The sequence below is a fragment of the Chaetodon trifascialis genome, chromosome 13 (genome assembly GCF_039877785.1).
Source record: "Chaetodon trifascialis isolate fChaTrf1 chromosome 13, fChaTrf1.hap1, whole genome shotgun sequence".
In the NCBI taxonomy this organism is placed as follows: Eukaryota; Metazoa; Chordata; class Actinopteri; order Chaetodontiformes; family Chaetodontidae; genus Chaetodon; species Chaetodon trifascialis.
Window position 1 is genome coordinate 784,071 of NC_092068.1, and position 20,541 is coordinate 804,611.

The 20,541-nt window shown below is 41.6% G+C and overlaps 1 protein-coding gene across 1 annotated transcript in view; it reads right to left on the bottom strand.

The window, feature by feature from the left end:
* piezo1 (piezo type mechanosensitive ion channel component 1 (Er blood group)) overlaps window positions 1-20,541 on the bottom strand; it is a 308,724-nt gene that overhangs the window by 103,491 nt on the left and 184,692 nt on the right. The window contains exons 25-27 of the mRNA XM_070977141.1: window positions 8,552-8,795; window positions 1,409-1,505; window positions 992-1,157 (exon numbers count right to left, since the gene is read on the bottom strand). Of these exons, the coding sequence (XP_070833242.1) occupies window positions 992-1,157; window positions 1,409-1,505; window positions 8,552-8,795 (507 nt within the window). The remainder of the gene's footprint in view (window positions 1-991; window positions 1,158-1,408; window positions 1,506-8,551; window positions 8,796-20,541) is intronic.

Consider the following 20,541-nt stretch of genomic DNA (forward strand, 5'->3'; position numbering starts at 1 on the left):
TGGAAGGAAAAAAAAAACAGCTGTCATTGCATTTGTCAGGAAGATAGCTGCCACCAGCAAGTAACCGGGCAGCCAATATCCACTGCAGCTTTGTTTCAATTAAAAAGAAAATGTGTCGAATTCCTTGTAGGAATCTCTACATTTGGGATCTACCACCACTTCTGTATCTGTATTCAAAATCTGTTGAAATGTTAGAGCATTTTGAATGTTTATATCTTCATTGAATACATAATCTGACAGGGGCTAATGACCAAATGTGGTTTTCACTGAGGCTAATATGTCAAAGATCCTCATGGTGACAGCACACTGTAAACTGTTGGCATTTCTTGTTCATGATGAAAGTGACTTGAATCGAGCACAAAGCACATACAGTGATAGTATCATTAGGATACTGTCATCTTCCTGCCCATTAGAAATTTTCAAGTTTTATCTTGTCTTGAATTGAATCAAAGATTTAATGTGGTATTTAACTACCTATGTGACTTCTGCAAACATGTATTTTGTATTCAATATTTGTAATTAAGATTACTTTGGAGAGATCTGCTTTCATTTTCACATTTAAGGGTCTTTTACTGTTGATCAGTGTCAATAGCCACATTAAATCTACTGTGATTCAAAGTTGTTTAACTTTGAACAAACTCCATTTGATGAAGAAGATAGTGGCATGTGGTTGAATGCCCTAAAAAGCTAGTGGGTGGATCTCTGAGGATAGAATATTTTCTTATATATACTGTCCCTGAAGTTCAAGAATAAACTTGAATGCTCAAAGAAACTGTTACTCATTTATCATAAACTTTTTGGTTTGTCACACATTAAAATTAAGTTCTTTCTCAGATTGATTTTTGTAAGTTTTCTTTTTATTTCATAAATGTAATTATCTGTAACAGAGATATATTGTTTTTCTTAGACTTTAATAACCTGGCGACCCCCAGCATTCAAACCACTGCATTACCTCTTTCATTCAGTCAGCAATCTGTCCATTGTACTATACCTTGAGGCCTGTTTGGCAGAAGCTTGCAGCTCTGCCACCACATGCAGGAAGTAGAAACTGAGGAAGACCCTCCTCTGCAGCAACAGGCAGAGAAAGCAGATACTGTCCCAGATGATCCCAGCTTCTTCTACTGGGAGGCTACAGGTCTTGTTACTCACTCCTTTTGCTGTCAGGACAAACAAAACATATACCAAGATTAAAAAGGCATTCTGTAGAACACAACCATAATCATATTATTGATAAAACAGCCAAAAAGGCTAATTTTGGCATTTGTATTTCTTGTGTGGTTTAATACCAACATAAACAGAAAAAAACTAAATGAAACCAAGTAATTTGTGATTAAATTATATAGATACTAACCCTAAAGTATACATCACCATTGTCATGGTATATTATTATCTTTATTTAAGCACTTACGGTCATAGTATCCTTTGACTGTGCAAACCAGGCTAAAGAGCTGAATCACCCAACAAAAGCCCTTCTGCATCTCAAATACAAACACACATGCCAGGATCTGAAAAACAAACACACAAACACAGAAATAGACAATTCAGTGTTTTCTAGGTCAAGACAGTGCTTTTATACCTGTATGCATGTGTGGAGATTTATCTTTAATTTCTTTAATGATGGCATTCCATAATCCTAAGGATTCCGGGTTGGATTATTGCAATTCCTTACTATCAGGCTGCCCAAATTCATTGCTAAATATTCTCCTGTTGCTCCAGAATGCTGCAGCACGTGTTCTGACAGGAGGAAGAGAGATCATATTTCTCCTATATTAGCCACTCTGTACTAGGTCCCTGTAAAATTTAGAATAAAATTTCAAATCCTTCTCCTTACTAACAAAGCCATAAATGGTCAGGCACCATTTCATCTTAAAGAGCTCACAGTACCTTATTATTCCACTAGAACACTGTGCACCCAGAATGCAGGCTTTCTTATGGTTCCTAAAGTTTCCAAAAGCAGAATAGAAGCCAGAACCTTGGAACTGTCTCCCAGTCTTTGTAGGAGACACAGTCTCTACATTTAAGAGTAGGCTTAAAACTTTCCATCCATCCATCCATTTTCTATGCCTCTTATCCCTTTCGGGGTTGTGGGGGGGCCAGAGCCTATCTCGGCTGTCAACAGGCAGGAGGCGGGGTATACCCTGGACCGGTCGCCAGTCAATCACAGGGCAACATATACAGACATACAACCATTCACGCTCACACTCACACCTAGGGGCAATTTTACAGTCACCAATTAACCTAATGAGCATGTTTTTGGTCTGTGGGAGGAAGCCGGAGTGCCCAGAGAGAACCCACGCATGCACGGGAAGAACATGCAAACTTCACACAGAAAGGCCTGACCCGGGAATCGAACCGGCGACCTTCTTGCTGTGAGGCACGCGCACTACCTGCTGCGCCACTGTGCAGCCCGGCTTAAAACTTCCCTTTTTGATAAAGCTTATAGTTAGGGCTGGCTCAGGTTTGCCCTGCACCAGCCCTTAGTTATGCTATGTCGGGGGACAACTAATGATACACTGAGCTCCTCTGTTCTTCTCTCCCTCTCCATCTGCACACTTTCATGTCCTACCAAGGCATGCTTCTAACTTAACTCGTTTGTGCTTTGTCGGCTCGCAGGTTCCCATGCTGTCTGAACCAAGATTGTGGATTATAGCTACCACTCCTGCCATGGCCTTGCCTGACATCCACTGGAGCTGTTGCTACTATTAGCCATACTTCCATCCATACTTCCATCATTATTACATCCATAGTGCTTTATTATGCAAATATACTATATATTAGGACATTGAGGGAGCTGTGAACTGCACGACTGAGTACATCAACTTCTATATGGACGTTGTTCCCTTAAGGACTGTACGCTGCTATGATAACAACAATCCATGGATCACAAGTGACATCAAGGGCCTTCTTAATCAGAAGAAGAGGGCTTTCAAGGACGGTGGTAAACAGGAGCTTAAGCGTGTGCAGAGGGAACTCAGAGTCCAGCTCAAGGAGGTGAAGGAGCAGTACGGAAGGAAACTGGAGCAGAAGTTGCAGAACAATAGCATGAGGGAGGTGTGGGATGGGATGAAGATCATCACCGGCTGCAGCTCGAAGCGGGGTGCCACCTTCGAAGGAGATGTGGAGAGAGGGAACCAGCTGAACAACTTCTTTAACAGGTTTGAACACCCCAACTCATTCGCACCTCACAGTAGTACTGCACACCCCTCCCCACCCTCTGTTCTCTCTCTCCCTCTAGACACCAGTACAGAGGAGACCATCCCCCCACCCAAGATTACAGCAGCCCAGGTGTGCGGAGAGCTGAGGAGGCTTCAACCCAGCAAGGCAGCGGGTCCAGATGGAGTATCCCCTCGACTGCTGAAGGCCTGCGTGTTGGAGCTGGGAGACCCCTACAGCGCATCTTTAACCTGAGCCTGGAGCAAGGGAGGGTCCCTCAGCTGTGGAAAACATCCTGCATCATCCCAGTCCCAAAGAGACCAAAACCTGAGCAGCTGAATGACTTCAGGCCAGTTGCCCTGACATCACACATGATGAAGACCATGGAGCGGCTGCTGCTACACTGCCTGAGGCCACAGGTGCTCCACACCCTTGGCGCTTTGCAGTTTGCTTACCAGGAGAAGGTGGGAGTGGACGACACCATTGTCAACTTGCTACACCGATCCCTCTCTCACCTGGACAGGGGCAGCGGTGCAGTGAGGATTACATTTTTGGACTTCTCCAGCACCTTCAACACCATCCAGCATCTACTCCTCAGAGAGAAACTGACAGAGATGGGAGTAGGCTCACACCTGGTGGTCTGGATTACAGACTATCTGACAAGCAGACCTCAGTATGTGAGACTGGGGGACTGCAGGTCTGACACCATGGTTTGCAGCACAGGAGCACCGCAGGGGACCGTGCTTTCTCCAGTCCTGTTCACCCTGTACACATCTGACTTCCAATACAACTCATGCTGTCCTGCCACATGCAAAATTCGCAGACAATACTGCTATCGTGGGCTGTATCAGGAAAGGACAGGAGGAGGAGTACAGGAGACTGATCCACCTGATGGTGCGATGAACCACCTGCACCTCAACACCACCAAGACCAGGGAGATGGTGGTGGACTTCAGGCCCAGGCCTCATCTGGCACCTGTGACCATCAAAGGCTGTGTGGAGATTGTATGGACCTACAAATACCTGGGAGTGCAGCTGGATGACAAAATGGACTGGACTGCTAACACAGATGCTCTGTGCAGGAGAGGACAGAGCCGACTGTACTTCTTCAGAAGGCTGGCATCCTTCAACATCTGCAAAAAGATGCTGCAGATGTTCTACCAGACTGTGGTAGCAAGTGCCCTCTTCTACGCAGCAGTGTGCTGGAGAGGCAGCATCAAAAAGAGGGATTCTACATGTCTGGACAAACTGGAAGGCGGGCTCTGTTGCGGGCACAGAGCTGGACAGCCTGGCAGAGCAACGGGTGTTGAACAGGCTCCTGTCAATCATTGACAATTAACTGCATCCACTGCACAGTGTCATCTCCAGGCAGAGGAGCAGCTTCAGCGACAGCTGCTGTCACTGTCCTGCTCCACTGACAGACTGAGGAAGTCGTTCCTACCACATGCCATGCAGCTCTTTAACTCCACTCAGGGGGGAAACGCTAAACATTGATGTCAACATTCCTCAATGTCCTGAATGGAATCTGTACAACTGTCTGTTCAACATGCAGCTTAACTTGCATTCTGTTTGCACTGGACATTTAAACTCTGGACATCTCATTTAAACTCATTTAAACACTTGACATTTAAACTTGCTTTCTGTTGCATGGGACATTTTTACTTTTACTCTGTTTGCACTGGACATCCATCCATCCATCCATCTATTTTCTATACCGCCTATCCCTTTCGGGATAGTGAGGGAGTTGGAGCCTATCCCAGCTTCAACGGGTGAGAGGCAGGGTACACCCTGAACCGGTCGCCAGCCGATTGCGGGGCATGCACTGGACATCTTTACTTTTAATTCTGTTTGCACTGGATATCTGTAGTTTTAGTCCTATTGCACTGGACATGTGGACATTTTTACATTTTTTACCTTTTACTTTTAATTCTTTGCTTGCTGTGCTTTTAGATTATTTATTGCATGCCTTTTACTTAAAATTTGTGGAATATGCTGGATCTATCTATCTATCTCTTCCCAATATGTACATGTATCACACACATAAATATATTATATATGTATATCTTATGGTATATATACTACATATAGTTAAGAATCTATTATTAGAACAGGCACTGTTACTGTGATTGCATTTCTGTCTGTCTCTGTCTCTCTCTTCATCTGTCTCTCTCTGTCTCTGTCTGTCTCTCTGTCTTCTCTCTCTAACCCAAGCAGTCAAGGCAGATGGCCGCCCACCCAGAGCCTGCTTCTGCCTGAGGTTTCTGTTTGTTAAAAGGAAGTTTTTCCTCACCACTGTCATAAAGTGCTTGCTCATGAGGGAATTGTTGGATCTCTGTAGATAAAGATTATGGACTTCTGTTGCGATTTGGCACTATATAAATAAAATTTCATTGAACTGAATGGATTACCATATCCCTTGATATATTTCTCTTTCCATCCTGCTTTTCACTCCTTTAACGTATGTGCATCATTTCATGGCTGTCGTTGTCTGGGGCTGTTAATTGAGATATCAGCTGTTCTCATCAGCTGGACATACAGTATCTGTCCAATAGCACAGCAAAAAACCCACATTGTTAGCACAGTTGTCAGCCACCACCCCCACCAACACTGTCCAGACTCCATGGGGGGGTATCAAAATAATCTAATAACACCAGAGATGTTTGTACAACTCTCCATTATTTCAACAGCGGAAAATGCAGTTTGAAGTGCTGATGGACTTAAAATATTTCAGCAGCCTGTGAGAAATTTTCCTTGCTCCGCAGATCCACATTTGTTTGACACTTAATTAAGTGGACATTATGTTGTTACCAAGTGAAAGAAACAAATACTGCCATCGACAGATTCAAAATACAAGTGAATATTTGACTTTGTTTCATATATGAAGACATGCTTTAATTTAAGTCATAAATAAATGTAAATTTAAATGTAACTGTGTCTGTTTGCTGTGCTGAGAAGGCAGTTTACATTTTTTTAGAGCTTTTTCTCTGAAAACAGCAGACTGCTGAACCAAACCATACAGCTGTAGGCCGGACAGCTAAAACTTAAGATGAAACATATATTACATAGCCCCACAAAGCTGAGGGGAGATACGGATTTGGGCATGATTCTATAGGTTCATCAAACCAAGTCACTGTGATTTTCATATAATTAATTATGGATTAGTTTTTGATATAATGTAATTTAAATAATCTGCACGTGCCTTAAGGAGAAGACTTACTGTGATTCTGCATCTGATATATAATAATCAGTTAATAACCACATCAAATCTCCACAATATGAAAACATCACAGGTTAATACAATATGGCCAACTAAAGTAGGGCACAGTACACACACAGCCTATAATCACACAACTCTGGGAGCATCAAATCAAAAGCAGACAACATCAGGCTGCCTACAAGGCATTGAGTCCCCATCAACAACGTTGGATAAAGTTACCACAGATGAGCACAGTCATTTCTCTGTACAAATACACCAATGCGAGGTTCACGTATCATCTTTCAATTTACCTGTTAATGTGAGTGAAATTTGATACTGCGCCGCCATGCTGTGATAGTGATTGCAAGAATAGCATGCATGCCGGTATCTTTATTAGAGTGAATCAACCCCATGCATGAATTATACATCAATAATAGCCAAATTAAACACATGGTTTAAAAAAAACAGCATATTGACAATATTCACCCAAAATTTCGCAAATCATGTTTCCATGGGAGATCATGTCCCGTTAAGGGGAGCCAAGCTCCCCCTTGCTCCCCGTGGTTTGCACCCTGCCTACCAGCACATATTCTCCACATTAATTGAAGGATACTATCATTTGCTCTGAGATTTTAAGATGTAATCTGTGTGAGAGTTTTTAAATGATAAATATGTTTAATTAAAATGTCCTATTTTCATAGTTTTTATTCAACATCAGTAAAGCTGGTTTATACTTGTACCTCCTACTTATTCTTATATGTAGTGCATACGTCTAGCTTTGATTTAAAGTTTAGCATCAGATTTCATCTGTTGACAGCATCTACATGGATACAGTGAATATGATGTATTGTGCATGGATTATATATATAGATTATATTCCTCATCTGTGATGAGTGACAGTGCTTTGGTTTACCTTGTCTCCATACTGAGTAGGAATAGGGACTGAAGTGTGCAGAGTTGCATTTGAGATGTCTTTGTGTAACGCAGTAGTAAAAACATTACTGATTCTTTCTTCAATGTGCTTCATGTTATTTTCACTGTTCACTCTTTTCACTCTTCTACCACCTCCTACCACCCTCTACCAGAATCTTGAAGGAAACACAAGCAGACAATGCTGACCGATCATATTTCTTGTTGTCTCCAGTGGTGTCTTTGTAGTTACTGTAACCCTAATTTGTAGTTACATTTTGAGAGGGTGCAAATCTGTGCATGAGTTCTGTAGCTATACCATAACCACTTAACACACAACATTAATGTTAAGTAGTTTTACATTACATTTTACATACATTACATTGGAAACAAATCCCCTGATAATCCAAATTTATTTATAGGAAAAAAATTATATTTACATTAAGACAGACCCACTTCCTGCTTTAACTTTGACCTAGTTTTCTTGTTCAATGCGGGATTAAAAGCAGCATTTCATGAGTGCTCACTTTGACTATAAAATAAAATGGTTTAAACAAACTGTTGGCTTGTTTCCAGCCTCAGTGATCGTATGGCTGCTTGTGTTTTTAAACTTGCCTAACCTTGTTATCATGTTCCCAGATCTCAGCAAATAAGTTGAGTACAATGACACAATTGACAGAGATCATAGATCCACCTGTAACCATTAAGATTTTTAAATGACACGGCTTTTCAAGAACTCTTGAATAATTAAGAATTTGATGTACATAAACAATGTTTCTCAGTTTATGAAGTTCAACAACAAAAAAAGTAAATTTTTAAGGGACTGACATTGGATGCATGCCCACACAGTGCATGCACCCAAGACCAACTGCTTTCTGCTTGTTGTTGTACTTGCACAATTAATTTCCTCACCTCCCAACATTTAATTCATTAGAAGACATACTGATGTTATAATTACCCATAGCTACCACCATATGTGGGGGCAGCTGCGGCTCAGGAGGTAGAGCGGTCGTCCACCGACCAGGAGGTCAGTTGTTCGATCCCTGGCCTTGGCAGTCCACATGCCGAAGTATCAGTGGGCACGATACTGAACCCTAAAACTGCCCCTGATGCTGTGTGAATTCATATGTATGTCCCTTTGGATAAAAGCATCTGGCAAATGACTAATTGTAAATTGTAGTATGTTACAAAACATTTAATAGTATGTTTTACTGACTACCAAGAAAAAAGTTAAAGGAACCAAGAAGCCCCTAAAAGCTGCAAACTAGCATCAAATGAAGAGCTCTATACTTACTGATAACATGTTTTTCGATATAATGACTGCCACGTTATAGATAATGAGACAGTCCCAGAGGGCGAGGCGGGTCCTGGATGGTTTGACCAATAGCTGGGTCCCAAACAGCAGAAAAAAGAAGCAGGCAAGCAGGTAGCCCAATCCAAACACAGAGATCCTGGTGGCCCCGGTGATGAAGACCACTGACAGCACAAACCAGAAGAGGTGACGAAACACCAAAACTTTAGCCATGTCCAGGTAACACCTGGAGGATGACAAGGAAAGAAATACTCAATGTTGAAACTTTCCATATTTGAATGACAGCGCTTTTATTATAAGAAATGAGCAGGAGAGGGAGAACGAGTGATAAAGGGTGATTTAAAATGCGGTCCAACTCCCTGTTTCTAAACATTCAAATGGCCATTTTGCTAGTTTCTATTAGTAATAATTCAACCAACAAACAGATCAGCATTAGAGCCTAATCTACCTATCTACCTATCTAGCTCTGCCAAATACAGTATATATTGGTCTGTCTGTATATGTACAGTACATCTGCCACTGTGGCTCAAATTAAAGATTTGTCTAAACATAAATCTGGGTACTAATCTTCCATCTACACTTGGGCTACTCAAGCATTTTGAGTCTGACCTATAAGGGCACCACAAATACCAAAAACGTCTACCTCAAAACTCAGTGGACAGACTTTCACCACTTTTGCTGTGCATTCAAGTAGTAACTAAAATCTGAAGTGCCATATTGGAGATGCCTTTGAACAATCCTAATTAAACTCTCTGGAAACATCCTGTGCTACCTCTTGAAGATTCACACTGGCACAATGATGGGGGGACAAATGGCAGAAATTCTAGAGGAGAAGTACAGGTGAGTGGTTTTAAAAACACATAAAATTACATTCAAATGGTTGAGCCTACTAATAACAATTAGATGAATACTAGATTAATACATTTTACAATATTTGAAAGAAAGAAAGAAAGAAAGAAAGAAAGAAAGAAAGAAAGAAAGAAAGAAAGAAAGAAATGCTCATTTTACTATATTGACATGTATGAGTCCAATGAATAACTTTAAGTGAGAAACATGGTACCTTCACTTAAGAGTATTGTTACAGAGGAATACAGAGGACTGATAGCGAGTTTTGTCACATGGTGCAATGACAATCACTTGAACCTCAGTATCAGCAAAACCAATGAGCTTGTGGTATTCACATACTTAGCTAATAAAGCTGATCACAAAATTGTACCAATGATAGTGTCATGAATTCAGTGTCCACATGTGAATTTGATGATGATTGATGTCACAGTGAAGTTGAGCTTCTGATCTTTTGGATGTAATGATAATAATAAACTTTATGTATGCAGTATCTTACATACAAGAATTGCGGCTTTACAACAAAGAAATCACATGCGCGTGCTTCACTTCAACAACAACAACAAAAAAAATAGAATTAACATACAAACATATTAACAAATACGCTAGAGAATAATACCGACTTAAAAATAAAAGTAAAAATAAGGATAAAAATAAGAATGAAAATTGAATAAAGAGAATGCATAACATAAGATGGAAAATAAAACCCACTGAATAGTAGTAATAAAATTGTTAAAAATAGCAACATACATAGTCCATAAAATGCAGAAAGTCGAGTAAAATACAACATTTAAAAGAAGTGCAGCAATGCACAAGTGCAAGGCAAAGCACAAACAGTGAGCTGGCTTCACTGATCTATAACTAGTGTGTTCCAGAGTTGTGGGGCATAATTGACAATGGCTGCATCCCCAATTTTATTTTCAGCTGTTGCTGGAAACAGCATATGATCGCAGTGTTCTTGGAGGCAAGTAACCTAGTTAAGATCTGAACAGGATAACACCAAGATTTGTAACTTCAGTTTTAATCCAGGGAGTTAATTTTCCCAGACTATTAAACAGCATTTTTTACTTAATAATTTACTTCTTACTTTTGGTTTTAGAACCAACTAGAATTTTAGTTTTGTCCCTGTTTAATTTTTAGAAATTACTGCTCATCCATTTATTTGTTGCTAAAAGACAGTTACTAACAGCAGTCTCTTTTCATTCAGCAGAAATTCACAGTTGTGTGTCATCAGCAAAACTATGGAAACATACACCGAGCTTTTGAATTATGCTATGAAGTGGTAGCATGTATAGTGAGAATAGTACGGACCAAGGTAGCTCACTTATGCAACCCCAAAACAGATCTCCACGACTGATGTAGAACTTCTTCCCAGTCAGAAAGACCAAACAACCTTCAAGATGATTAAGATATCACAGTCAGTTGTATCAAATGCTGCACTTAGTCTGACAACAAGTACAAGTAGTGGCACAAGTAGTGTGCCCTACAACACTCAGACAAGAATTGAGAACTTATTTCCATTGGAACTTAATTTGAAGTCACTAATTATTTTAGTAAGAACAGTTTCAGTGCTTGACTGTTGGGTACTGTTGGTCTAGTTGGTTAGTACATTACTGTCTAGGTTGGGTTTCTTTAGTAATGGATTTACAACAGCTGTTTGAAGGCATCTGGGAAGATGCCTGTTTGAGATGTTTTTCTAATCTTCAGGACTTGAAACATTGTCGTACACTGCTTTAAATGCTGTAGGTACAGGGTCATACAGCACATAAGGTGGAGGAGCTACACTCAGCAACAGTCTTGCAGAGAGCACAGTTAATGTAAAATAGGATAATTTGCCCATGGTTATATCTTTTTTGCAGAGCTTCCTGGTGTCATTTATGTTTACATCAGCAGCAACACTGAAGTTATTTTGTTTTTAAAGAATAACACAAGGTCTTCACAATTTGATTCAGGGAACTGTGGACAGGTGGGGGCAGTGTTGAGTAGCTGGTCCGTGTTGGAGAATAATATTCCCAACACTCTCTGTAATGATCTTATCGTGTCTTTTTTTTATATTACAGCAACCTGTGAGCCCAGTTTTACTCCATTTTCTTTCCACTGCTTGACAGATTTTCTTAATCTCATTAACACTTTTGCTGTTTAACCATGGGGAGATTCTATCACTCAACCCCTTTTAACCTTTAGTGGTGCAAGAGTATTTAAAGCAGATGAGAAGGTATTGTTCAAATTTTCAACCATGTCATTTAAAGTACAGTCACAGCTGGTGACTCAAACGATGGTATTACAGAACTCTGTTTCAGCCTTTCCATCTAGAAGCAAAAATTCCCTTTTAGTCTTTGTTACCATTAGGTTAGCATTAAAAACACAGAGTGTTGGTCAGAAATAGGTCATTCTGATACTGAAACATTATCAATGTTTAACCCTGATGTTATTAAGTTCAGATGTTACCATGCCGATGAACAGCATTATTTACAAGTTGGGCAAGACATCATAGATTTCCACAAAATTCACACACTCCATAGCTTTGGAGTCATTTCTTTTGTTGACATGAATATTATGGTTCCTATTTAGGATTAATCTATCATATCTCTGAAAATTCCTGTATAAACAGCAATGACTATCTCGGTAGCCCATACAATTTAATGATGAGCACTGATAACTCATTGCTGTGAGCCTGAAAGCAAGATTTTCAAATGATGTAGATTCACCCAGGTCAATGTCATTACACAAAAACTGTGAAGAAAAAATGGCTGCAATTCCTCCTCCTTTCCTGTTTTGTCTGAATGTCTGATTCGAAATTGTGTCAGCCATATATTCAGGGCAAAGAGTTTGCTGTGAGATTCGATTTGATTCCTTTCCCCACCATTCATATTGGGCCTTTCTGTGTGAAGTTTGCATGTTCTTCCCGTGCATGCGTGGGTTTTCTCCGGGCACTCCGGCTTCCTCCCACAGACCAAAAACATGCTCATTAGGTTAATTGGTGACTATAAAATTGCCCCTAGGTGTGAGTGTGAGTGTGAATGGTTGTGTGTTTGTGCCCTGCGATCGACTGGCGACCGGTCCAGGGTGTACCCCGCCTCTCACCCGTTGACGGCTGGGATAGGCTCCAGCACCCCCTGCAACCCCGAAAGGGATACGCGTATAGAAAATGGATGGATGGATGACTAATTGCTGTGACTGACAGTCGCTCCATTTCTCCAATAACAGGCAAAAGTCTTTTTTCAGAACCTCAGAGACAGTTTTTCTTCACAGAAAGTGAAAAGATCCTGCCTGAATGATAATCTTACTGTTATTTGGATGTGTAGAGAAGATAACTGGCAACAATCTTGTTTCCTTCTGGCCCTCCGCTTGTCAGGTGGGGAGTTACCAAAATTTCTCCTGGCCTTGGGCCTCACAGTGGTTTTGGGGCTATTTCTTGGGTTTTGATCAGGATTAATGCTGCAACAGTATATAAGCACCAGTGTTTTCAACCAGTATTTGTCAAATAGTCAGTCCATTTACGTGGTAATGACTGAGACTTCAAAAGAATCACTTAAGTATTTTCTTTAAGAAACTTTTTTCCCCTGTGAGTTTTTTGTGCTCAGGTGCCAAACCGTCACCTGCTTCAGTCCATGCCCTGCCTGTGTCTTGTGAGTTCACTGGATTTGGACATTCTTCGAGCAATTCATTTTCAGCCATCTCTCCATTTTTTTGAGTGAATCATCTGAATTCATCTGTCAGACATTCTTTTAAGCACTTACTAAATAAAACCTTTTTTTTACTCAGCTCCTGCGTCCGTTGTCCTAGTTTTAGCATTTGGGACCATTTGTACAAAAACATAACGGTCATGGTGGGTATATTTAGTTTGTTTATGAACCCAAGCCCAACTACAAAAAAACTATCACACTGACATTATGCAGAATGGAGGAGGCATAACAACAGAGCCTGGTCAAATTCCGAGGACCCAAAAGAAAACAAGGCAAATGAATATCAAAATCTCCACAGAATGAAAACAAGTGTCATTCTATAATGAACAATAAGACCTCAGCTATGATTGTTACTGTTTGCATGCACAGAAAATGAAACTAGAAGCATCATCAAGTTGTGAACTCTGACTAGAGACTCATCATGCACTCACATAAACACTCTCAACACTGCTGGCCCCCTTCTAGGTGAACAAGAAGGATGCAGTAGATACGAGAATGACCATAAATCTGCTTGCATACCAACAGTGACTTGAGAACTTGTACCCTTTTAATGCATGTTGGAATTCAGACGGATTAATTTGTTTCATCTTTGACAAAAAGCCAAGGATTTAATTAAAGGGAAAACCATTCACACCTTTTACACCTATTACACATACTAAGCCTAAATTGTAAAGGGTTGGTATATAGTGTACTTCTACCAAGTGACCATACTGCTATCTAGTGTTCATGTGTGGTTAGTCCGCTGCAATACCAGCACATGCTCAGTGATTAGTGACAATGGTATTTTATCACTGCTAACTGTGGCATCTCATTTAGTAGCAATACCAGAAAGCATTCATTCGCTTTTGGTAAAGTTACCAGGTGTATTAAGCATAATACACCTGGTAACTTAACCAGGTTTTAAAGTTTTTTCCTTTTTATTAACAGTGAGTTTACTTTCATATATTTTTTATTTTAGAGTTTTAATGGGAGGAGGGATGGATTGATATTTGATTTTTGTGCATAATCAATCAATCAATCAAACTTTATTTGTATAGCACCTTTCATACATGAAAATGCAACACAAGGTGCTTAACAAAAGATAAAAACGTGAAACATTAATATAATAGCACCCCCCCAAACACACCCACAGACCTACAAAACCACTGCACATCATGCACACACACACACACACACACACACACACACACACACACTGCATGAAAAGTCACATTTCCGTCAATTTCCGTCACTGTAAATTGCCGTGGAAGTTCTCCCTCAGCCACTGTGACCATGAGGTGTTAAAATGCAAATGTAAATGCTGCAAAGCTATACAAATGCAAATTGGGATTTTGTGTTTGTGTGTGTGTGTGTGTGTGTGTGTGTGTGTGTGTGTGTGTGTGTGTGTGTGTGTGTGTGTGTGTTCTGTGCCTACAGAATACAAAGATTTTTTTTTTTTTCATGAGGATTTAAAAGGGTGTTAATAAATTAATAAAATTGATAATTTTATAGGTTACATACAGGATAAGTGTCCTGACTCTCAAAGGTCTTTAATTTTCCACTTAAATTGCTAAATCAAAATTGTGAAAATTAAAGCATCGACAGTTCTTGGACACTGGTCACAATTTTTCGCATTTTGCCACCACACCACCAGATGAACAATGCTTGTGTGATTAGCTTGCAAAATTCCAGCAGAGTAAGTCCACTGATGATTCTTTAAGTAGGAATAAAAAGGGAACACACCAAAGTAACTTTTCTTTTTTTTTTTTTTTTTCGATGATGTCACTTTAAAGAAGTTTACATGTTTTATAAAATATTCAGGTACAAAAATAGAAAATCAAAGTACCTAACAAAATCACAGCATGTTTTTCATTTACGCAACAAAAATGGTCTCGCGAGAAATTCCGAGAGCGTGACCTCGCATATGATTGGACGCCTCCTCTGACGCAATGACGTCGGCAGAAAACGACCTCGGCGCGTCTGTGAACGTGAATCGAGCTTGGATTACAACAGTTACGTTTTGGGTCCTGCTAAACTTTAACTCTGTTCATACAATGGCCGGATGTCGTCTTCAGTTCATCCCAGAAGGCACTCCTCTGCGACGAGTGGACGGCCTGGCTGCGGAGCGACCATATCCAGAAAGTCCAAACAATTTAGAGAAGAAACTGCTGAGCGTCTTCAGTGGATTGTCTCGGCTGCTAACGCAGCTGATCGCGCAGTTGGCAAGGAGAATGACCGTGATAAAAGCCAGACTGCTTTCTCTGGAGGAGCAGCCCCGACCGAACTGCAGCTGCGGAGACGAAGAGACGGGTGCGTAAGTTACGTAAGTAACGTTAGCATTTAGTACCACATTGTGCAGTTTTTAGGCCACCAAACCTTTATTATTCTTATTGCACTACGTTCTGAACATTTGGTAATCGTTCACGTTACATTTAACATTACAATGTATTTTGTATTTTAAAGGAAAAGGTGCAACGTCTGGACAATAGTGACGGACACGACAGGCGATATGAACCTGAGCAGGGGTAAGTTAATAAAATACACAGGAAATATTCTGCAGAATATAAGTAAAGTAAATGTTGCATGACCTGTACTTTTTGTGTTTTACAGACTAAATTCGCCCCACAACGAAACGGTGATGTCATATTTGATGGCGACTTTAACTGGGAGTCCAGACATGGATTGTGTGGACAACAGTCTTTTAAACCCTTTCTGTTGTTTCTTGTTGTTGTTTTTACTGAAGCCTGTCTTAATTATTTCAAACCAATATATATTTTCTTCCAGTGGCCTGTATGACATATTATGAGATGGTGTGGAGGAGCTTCAGGTATGCCCAGGCAGCTCTTTCAGTTCAGGCAGCAGCTGTGAAGATTTCAGCTCGCAGCAGACAGAGAAGGAAGCGGGTAAGAGTCCCATGAATGCCGCTTTATTTTCACAACAACGTAAAAATGGGCTGAATTTTATTTATTATCTGCATTGTTTTTGACAAACATGCTAACAAATGTTATCATGTGTTATTGTTTCTTAGCAGTACTAATATTATATTAATACCTGTATTTACAGCTGCTGGAAGCAAGAAGGAGTGTCCTAGCTCTCCAAACTCTGCCAGACACTGCAAGAGCGGCTGGAGAGCGACCCAAAGTATGTGGCGACACACCGCAAGAGTACCCTTCAAAGCGACAGGCGCCAATTCAGTATGACCCAGAGGCAGCAAAGAAGCATTTCCAAAGGCCTTAGACTCTTTCTCATGCACCATGGACCAGCGGCATGGCCCAACCCAGAGACTCTTATCAGTGAACCCCTCTGCACATTTCCTTGCTTTTTTTCCCCCAGTAGTAGTGAATTTCCTTGGTTGATCCTTGTTAATGTGTGTGTCACGATTTCATTAAAGACTTTTTTTCAAAATATTTCTGTCAACTGTGTTCTTTGTGTTCTACTGTGGCGCACAGATGACCAATAGCAGCAGAGTTGTCATCCAATCACATGATCACTCACTCATGTGATTGGAGTTGCTATCCAATCACATGATTGTTTCCTTTTAAAATGCCTGTGCAATCATCCAATGGTTGTTTGTGAAGTCAGCAGGCCAGCCTGAGTAAATCAACGTCAGTAGCATTCATGTGCTAATTAGAGCTATTCACACCTTCGCAAAGGCGCGCTAAATCATGCCCCCCGTGGACAGATGGTTCTTTTCCGACGATTTTCGGAGCCGGCGAAGTTCCCCATAAACTTGCCGTAAATCGCCGAAAATCAACGAACTTCGCGGGGATTTACGGGTCGAAAATGTGGTTTTTCATGCAGTGACCTACACACACACACCCACCCCAACGAAACTGTCGGTGTAATAACATGGCAGGGCACTGATCACTGATCCACACTGCAAAGGATCACAGCCCGCAGCCACAGGGGGCGCCGCCGCAACAGAGACCCCCGACCCAGATAAACCGGGGTGGACCCCATACATAGTTCAGAGCCCCCCGGTCCCCCGACCTGGACAGACCAGGGTGGACTCCACACACAGGGCAGAGCCCCCCAGTCCTCCGGGCCCGAGGGGTCCCCAGGATGGCGCCCCGGCTGGCAGACCAAACACACCTCCCAGCGTGGAGGCCCCCCATGAGGAAACACTGGAGCTAAGACCTAAAAGATAATGAATAAAAAAGACCTAAAACCTAAAAGACAATAGAATAAAAAAGACCTAAAACGTAAAAGACAATAGAATAAAGGACCTAAAACCTAAGATTGAATAAAATATAAGGACCAAAAAGCTAAAAGACAATGGGCTAGGGTAAAACATGTCTGAATTAAAAGAGTAAAAGAAATCAATGGAAAGCCAAACTAAAAAGGTGAGTCTTGAGCCTCCTTTAAAAAAAAAACAGCGGTCTCTGCGGTCCTGATGCACTCTGGCAAGCTGTTCCAAAGCTTCGGACCATAATGGCTGATTGCTGCCTCCCTGTGGGCTTTGGTCCGAACCCTTGGAACAATCAAAAGGCCAGTGCCAGAGGACCTCAGGATCCATGAGGGCTGATATGATAAAAGCAGGTCAGATAAATAAGATGGCCCAAGACCGTTAAGACACTTAAAAACTAATAAAAGCACCTTAAAGTCAATCCTGAAACACACAGGGAGCCAATGCAGCGATTCTAAAACCAGTGTAATGTGCTGATGGGGGCGCTGCCAAGGGGACAGCTCTGGCCTGGATAGCTGGAAGCCTCTGCACCTCGGTGTGGGGCCTCCTGTCTGCCTGGGTCAGGGTGGTCTCGGGTGGCGCTCCCTAGTCATGGGCCGGGGGCCTTCTCAGTGTGGATGGTCCCTAAGGTGGCTTATTCCTTGCCTTGTCCATGTGGGTGCGCGTGTGTGTGTGTGCGTACGTGCGTGCATGTTGGTCTCTATATGTCTCTATGTATTTATGGGGGCGGGAGGGCTGGGTTTTCTTTTTTGCTGTTTTTAGCCTCTGTGAGGCACTTTGTGTTGCTTTTAAGTATGAGAAGTGCCATATAAATAAAGTTTGATTTGATTTGATTTGATTTGATTTGATTTGATTTGAGGATGTTTGCAGGACTGTTCACTGCATTAGTTTAGCTGGGTGTACATAATAAACTGGCAACTATATGTTTATAGGCTTCATAGAAACATGCCAGAAGAGTAAGAGTGCAAATAGCATATCCCACAAAGAGTTACCCACACACCCTTTTTTTATTCTAATTTTAACTTGAATATATGTTGTACAAAGTGTTTGGTGTGAGGGTTACCTTTTACTGTTATATACATATATTCGAAAAGTTTTGTTTTAAATGTATCATGTCTGGCATATTATATATCTTTGTCACAATGTTTTAAAAAATGATTTTACGCGAGACATATGTGAAACACAACGATATGAAAACACAAATATTGGCAGATAATTCATCATCAGTCTTCTTATCTTCAGAGTCAGAATCAGAAATCCTTTATTTATCCCCGAGGGGAAATTGTTTTTGTTGCAGTGCTCCTTACAAGAATAGAATTAGAATAAAATTAGAAAAGAAAGAAAAGAGAGAGAACTATACATATCCATCCATCCATCCATCCATTTATTTTATCTATCCCAGCTGTCAACAGGCGAGAGGCGGGGTACACCCTGAACCGGTCACCAATCGATTGCAGGGCAACATACAGAGACAGACAACCATTCACGCTCACACTCACACCTAAGGACAATTTAGACCCACCAATTAACCTAATGAGCATGTTTTTTGGTCTGTGGAAGGAAGCTGGAGTGCCTGGAGAAAACCCACACATGCATGGGAAGAACATGTGAACTTCACACAGAAAGGCCCTGCGATCGAACCAGCGACCTTCTTGCACTGAGGCACGCGCACTACCTATTGCATCACTGTGTCGCCCTAACTATATATATATATATAAGAAGCAAATACAAAAAAACAAAATATTTCTATTGAGAATATATATATAAAATAAAATATACCACAAAATATAGAACAGAATATAAAAACAATATATATATACTGAGGAAAAATAAATGGTATATACAAACAGGTGTGCAAAATAATACAAATGCATGTGCAAATAAATTTGGCTACAAAAGGATGTGCAAGTTGAATTTGGAAAAAACAGTATATACAAAAGGATGTGCAAAGTTCAATTGGTCAAATATGTAACAGCATAAGTGAAAAGTCCAAGGGTCATTCAGAGGAAGGAGCTGTACAGGTTGATGGCCACAGGCAGGAATGATTTCCTATAGCGTTCGGTCCTGAGTTTTGGTGGGATGAATCTCTCACTGAACGTACTCCTGTGCCTGGCCAGCACATCATGAAGTGGGTGTGAGACGTTGTCCAAGACAGTCCATAGCTTTGTCAGCATTCTTCTCTCTGACACCACCGTCAGAGAGTCACACTCCATCCCCACAACTTCACTGGCCTTGTGGATCAGTTTGTTGAGTCTGTTGGTGTCTGCCATCTTCAGTCTGCTGCCCCAGCATGCAACAATGTAGAGAATAGCACTTGCCACCACAGACTCATAGAAAATCCTGAGCATAGTCCGGCAGATGTTGAAGGACCTCAGTTGCCTCAGAAAATAGAGATGATTCTGGCCCTTCCTGTAGAGAGTGTCAGTGTTCCTTGTCCAGTCTAGTTTATTGTCAATATGTACCCCCAGGTACTTGTAATTCTCCACAATGTCCACACTGACCCCCTGGATGGAAACAGGGATCACCGGTGCCTTGGTTCTCCTCAGGTCCACTACCAGTTCCTTGGTCTTTGCCACATTTAGTTGCAGATGGTTCTGCTCGCACCATGTGACAAAGTTGTCCACAGCAGCCCTGTACTCATCCTCATCACCCTTACTGATACATCCAACTATCGCAGAGTCATCAGAAAACTTCTGAAGATGGCAGGTCTCTGTGCAATAGTTGATGTCCATGGTGTAGAGGGTGAAGAGGAAGGGAGAAAGGACAGTCCCCTGTGGAGCCCCAGTGTTGCTGACCACTCTGTCTGACACACAGTGTTGCAGGCGCACATACTGTGGTCTGCCAGTCAGGTAGTCCACAATCCAGGACACTAGGTGGGCATCCACCTGCATCGCTGTCAGTTTGTCACCCAGTAAAGCTGGACAAATGGTGTTGAATGCACTGGAGAAGTCAAAAAACATAACCCTCACAGTCCTGTCGGCTTGTCCAGGTGGGCGTAGACATGTTTGAGCAGGTAGATGATGGGGTCCTCAACTCCAAGTCGGGGCTGATAGGCGAACTGGAGGGGGTCCAAGAGTGGCTCGCTCCAGGACGAGTCTCTCCAGAGTCTTCATAATGTGGGAGGTCAGTGCCACAGGTCTGTAGTCCTTTGAGGCCCTGGGCCGTGATGTCTTTGGCACAGGAACGAGGCACGACGTCTTCCAAAGCATGGGGACCCTCTGGAGACTTAGGCTCATGTTGAAGACATGGGGAATAACTCCACACAGCTGGGGGCACAG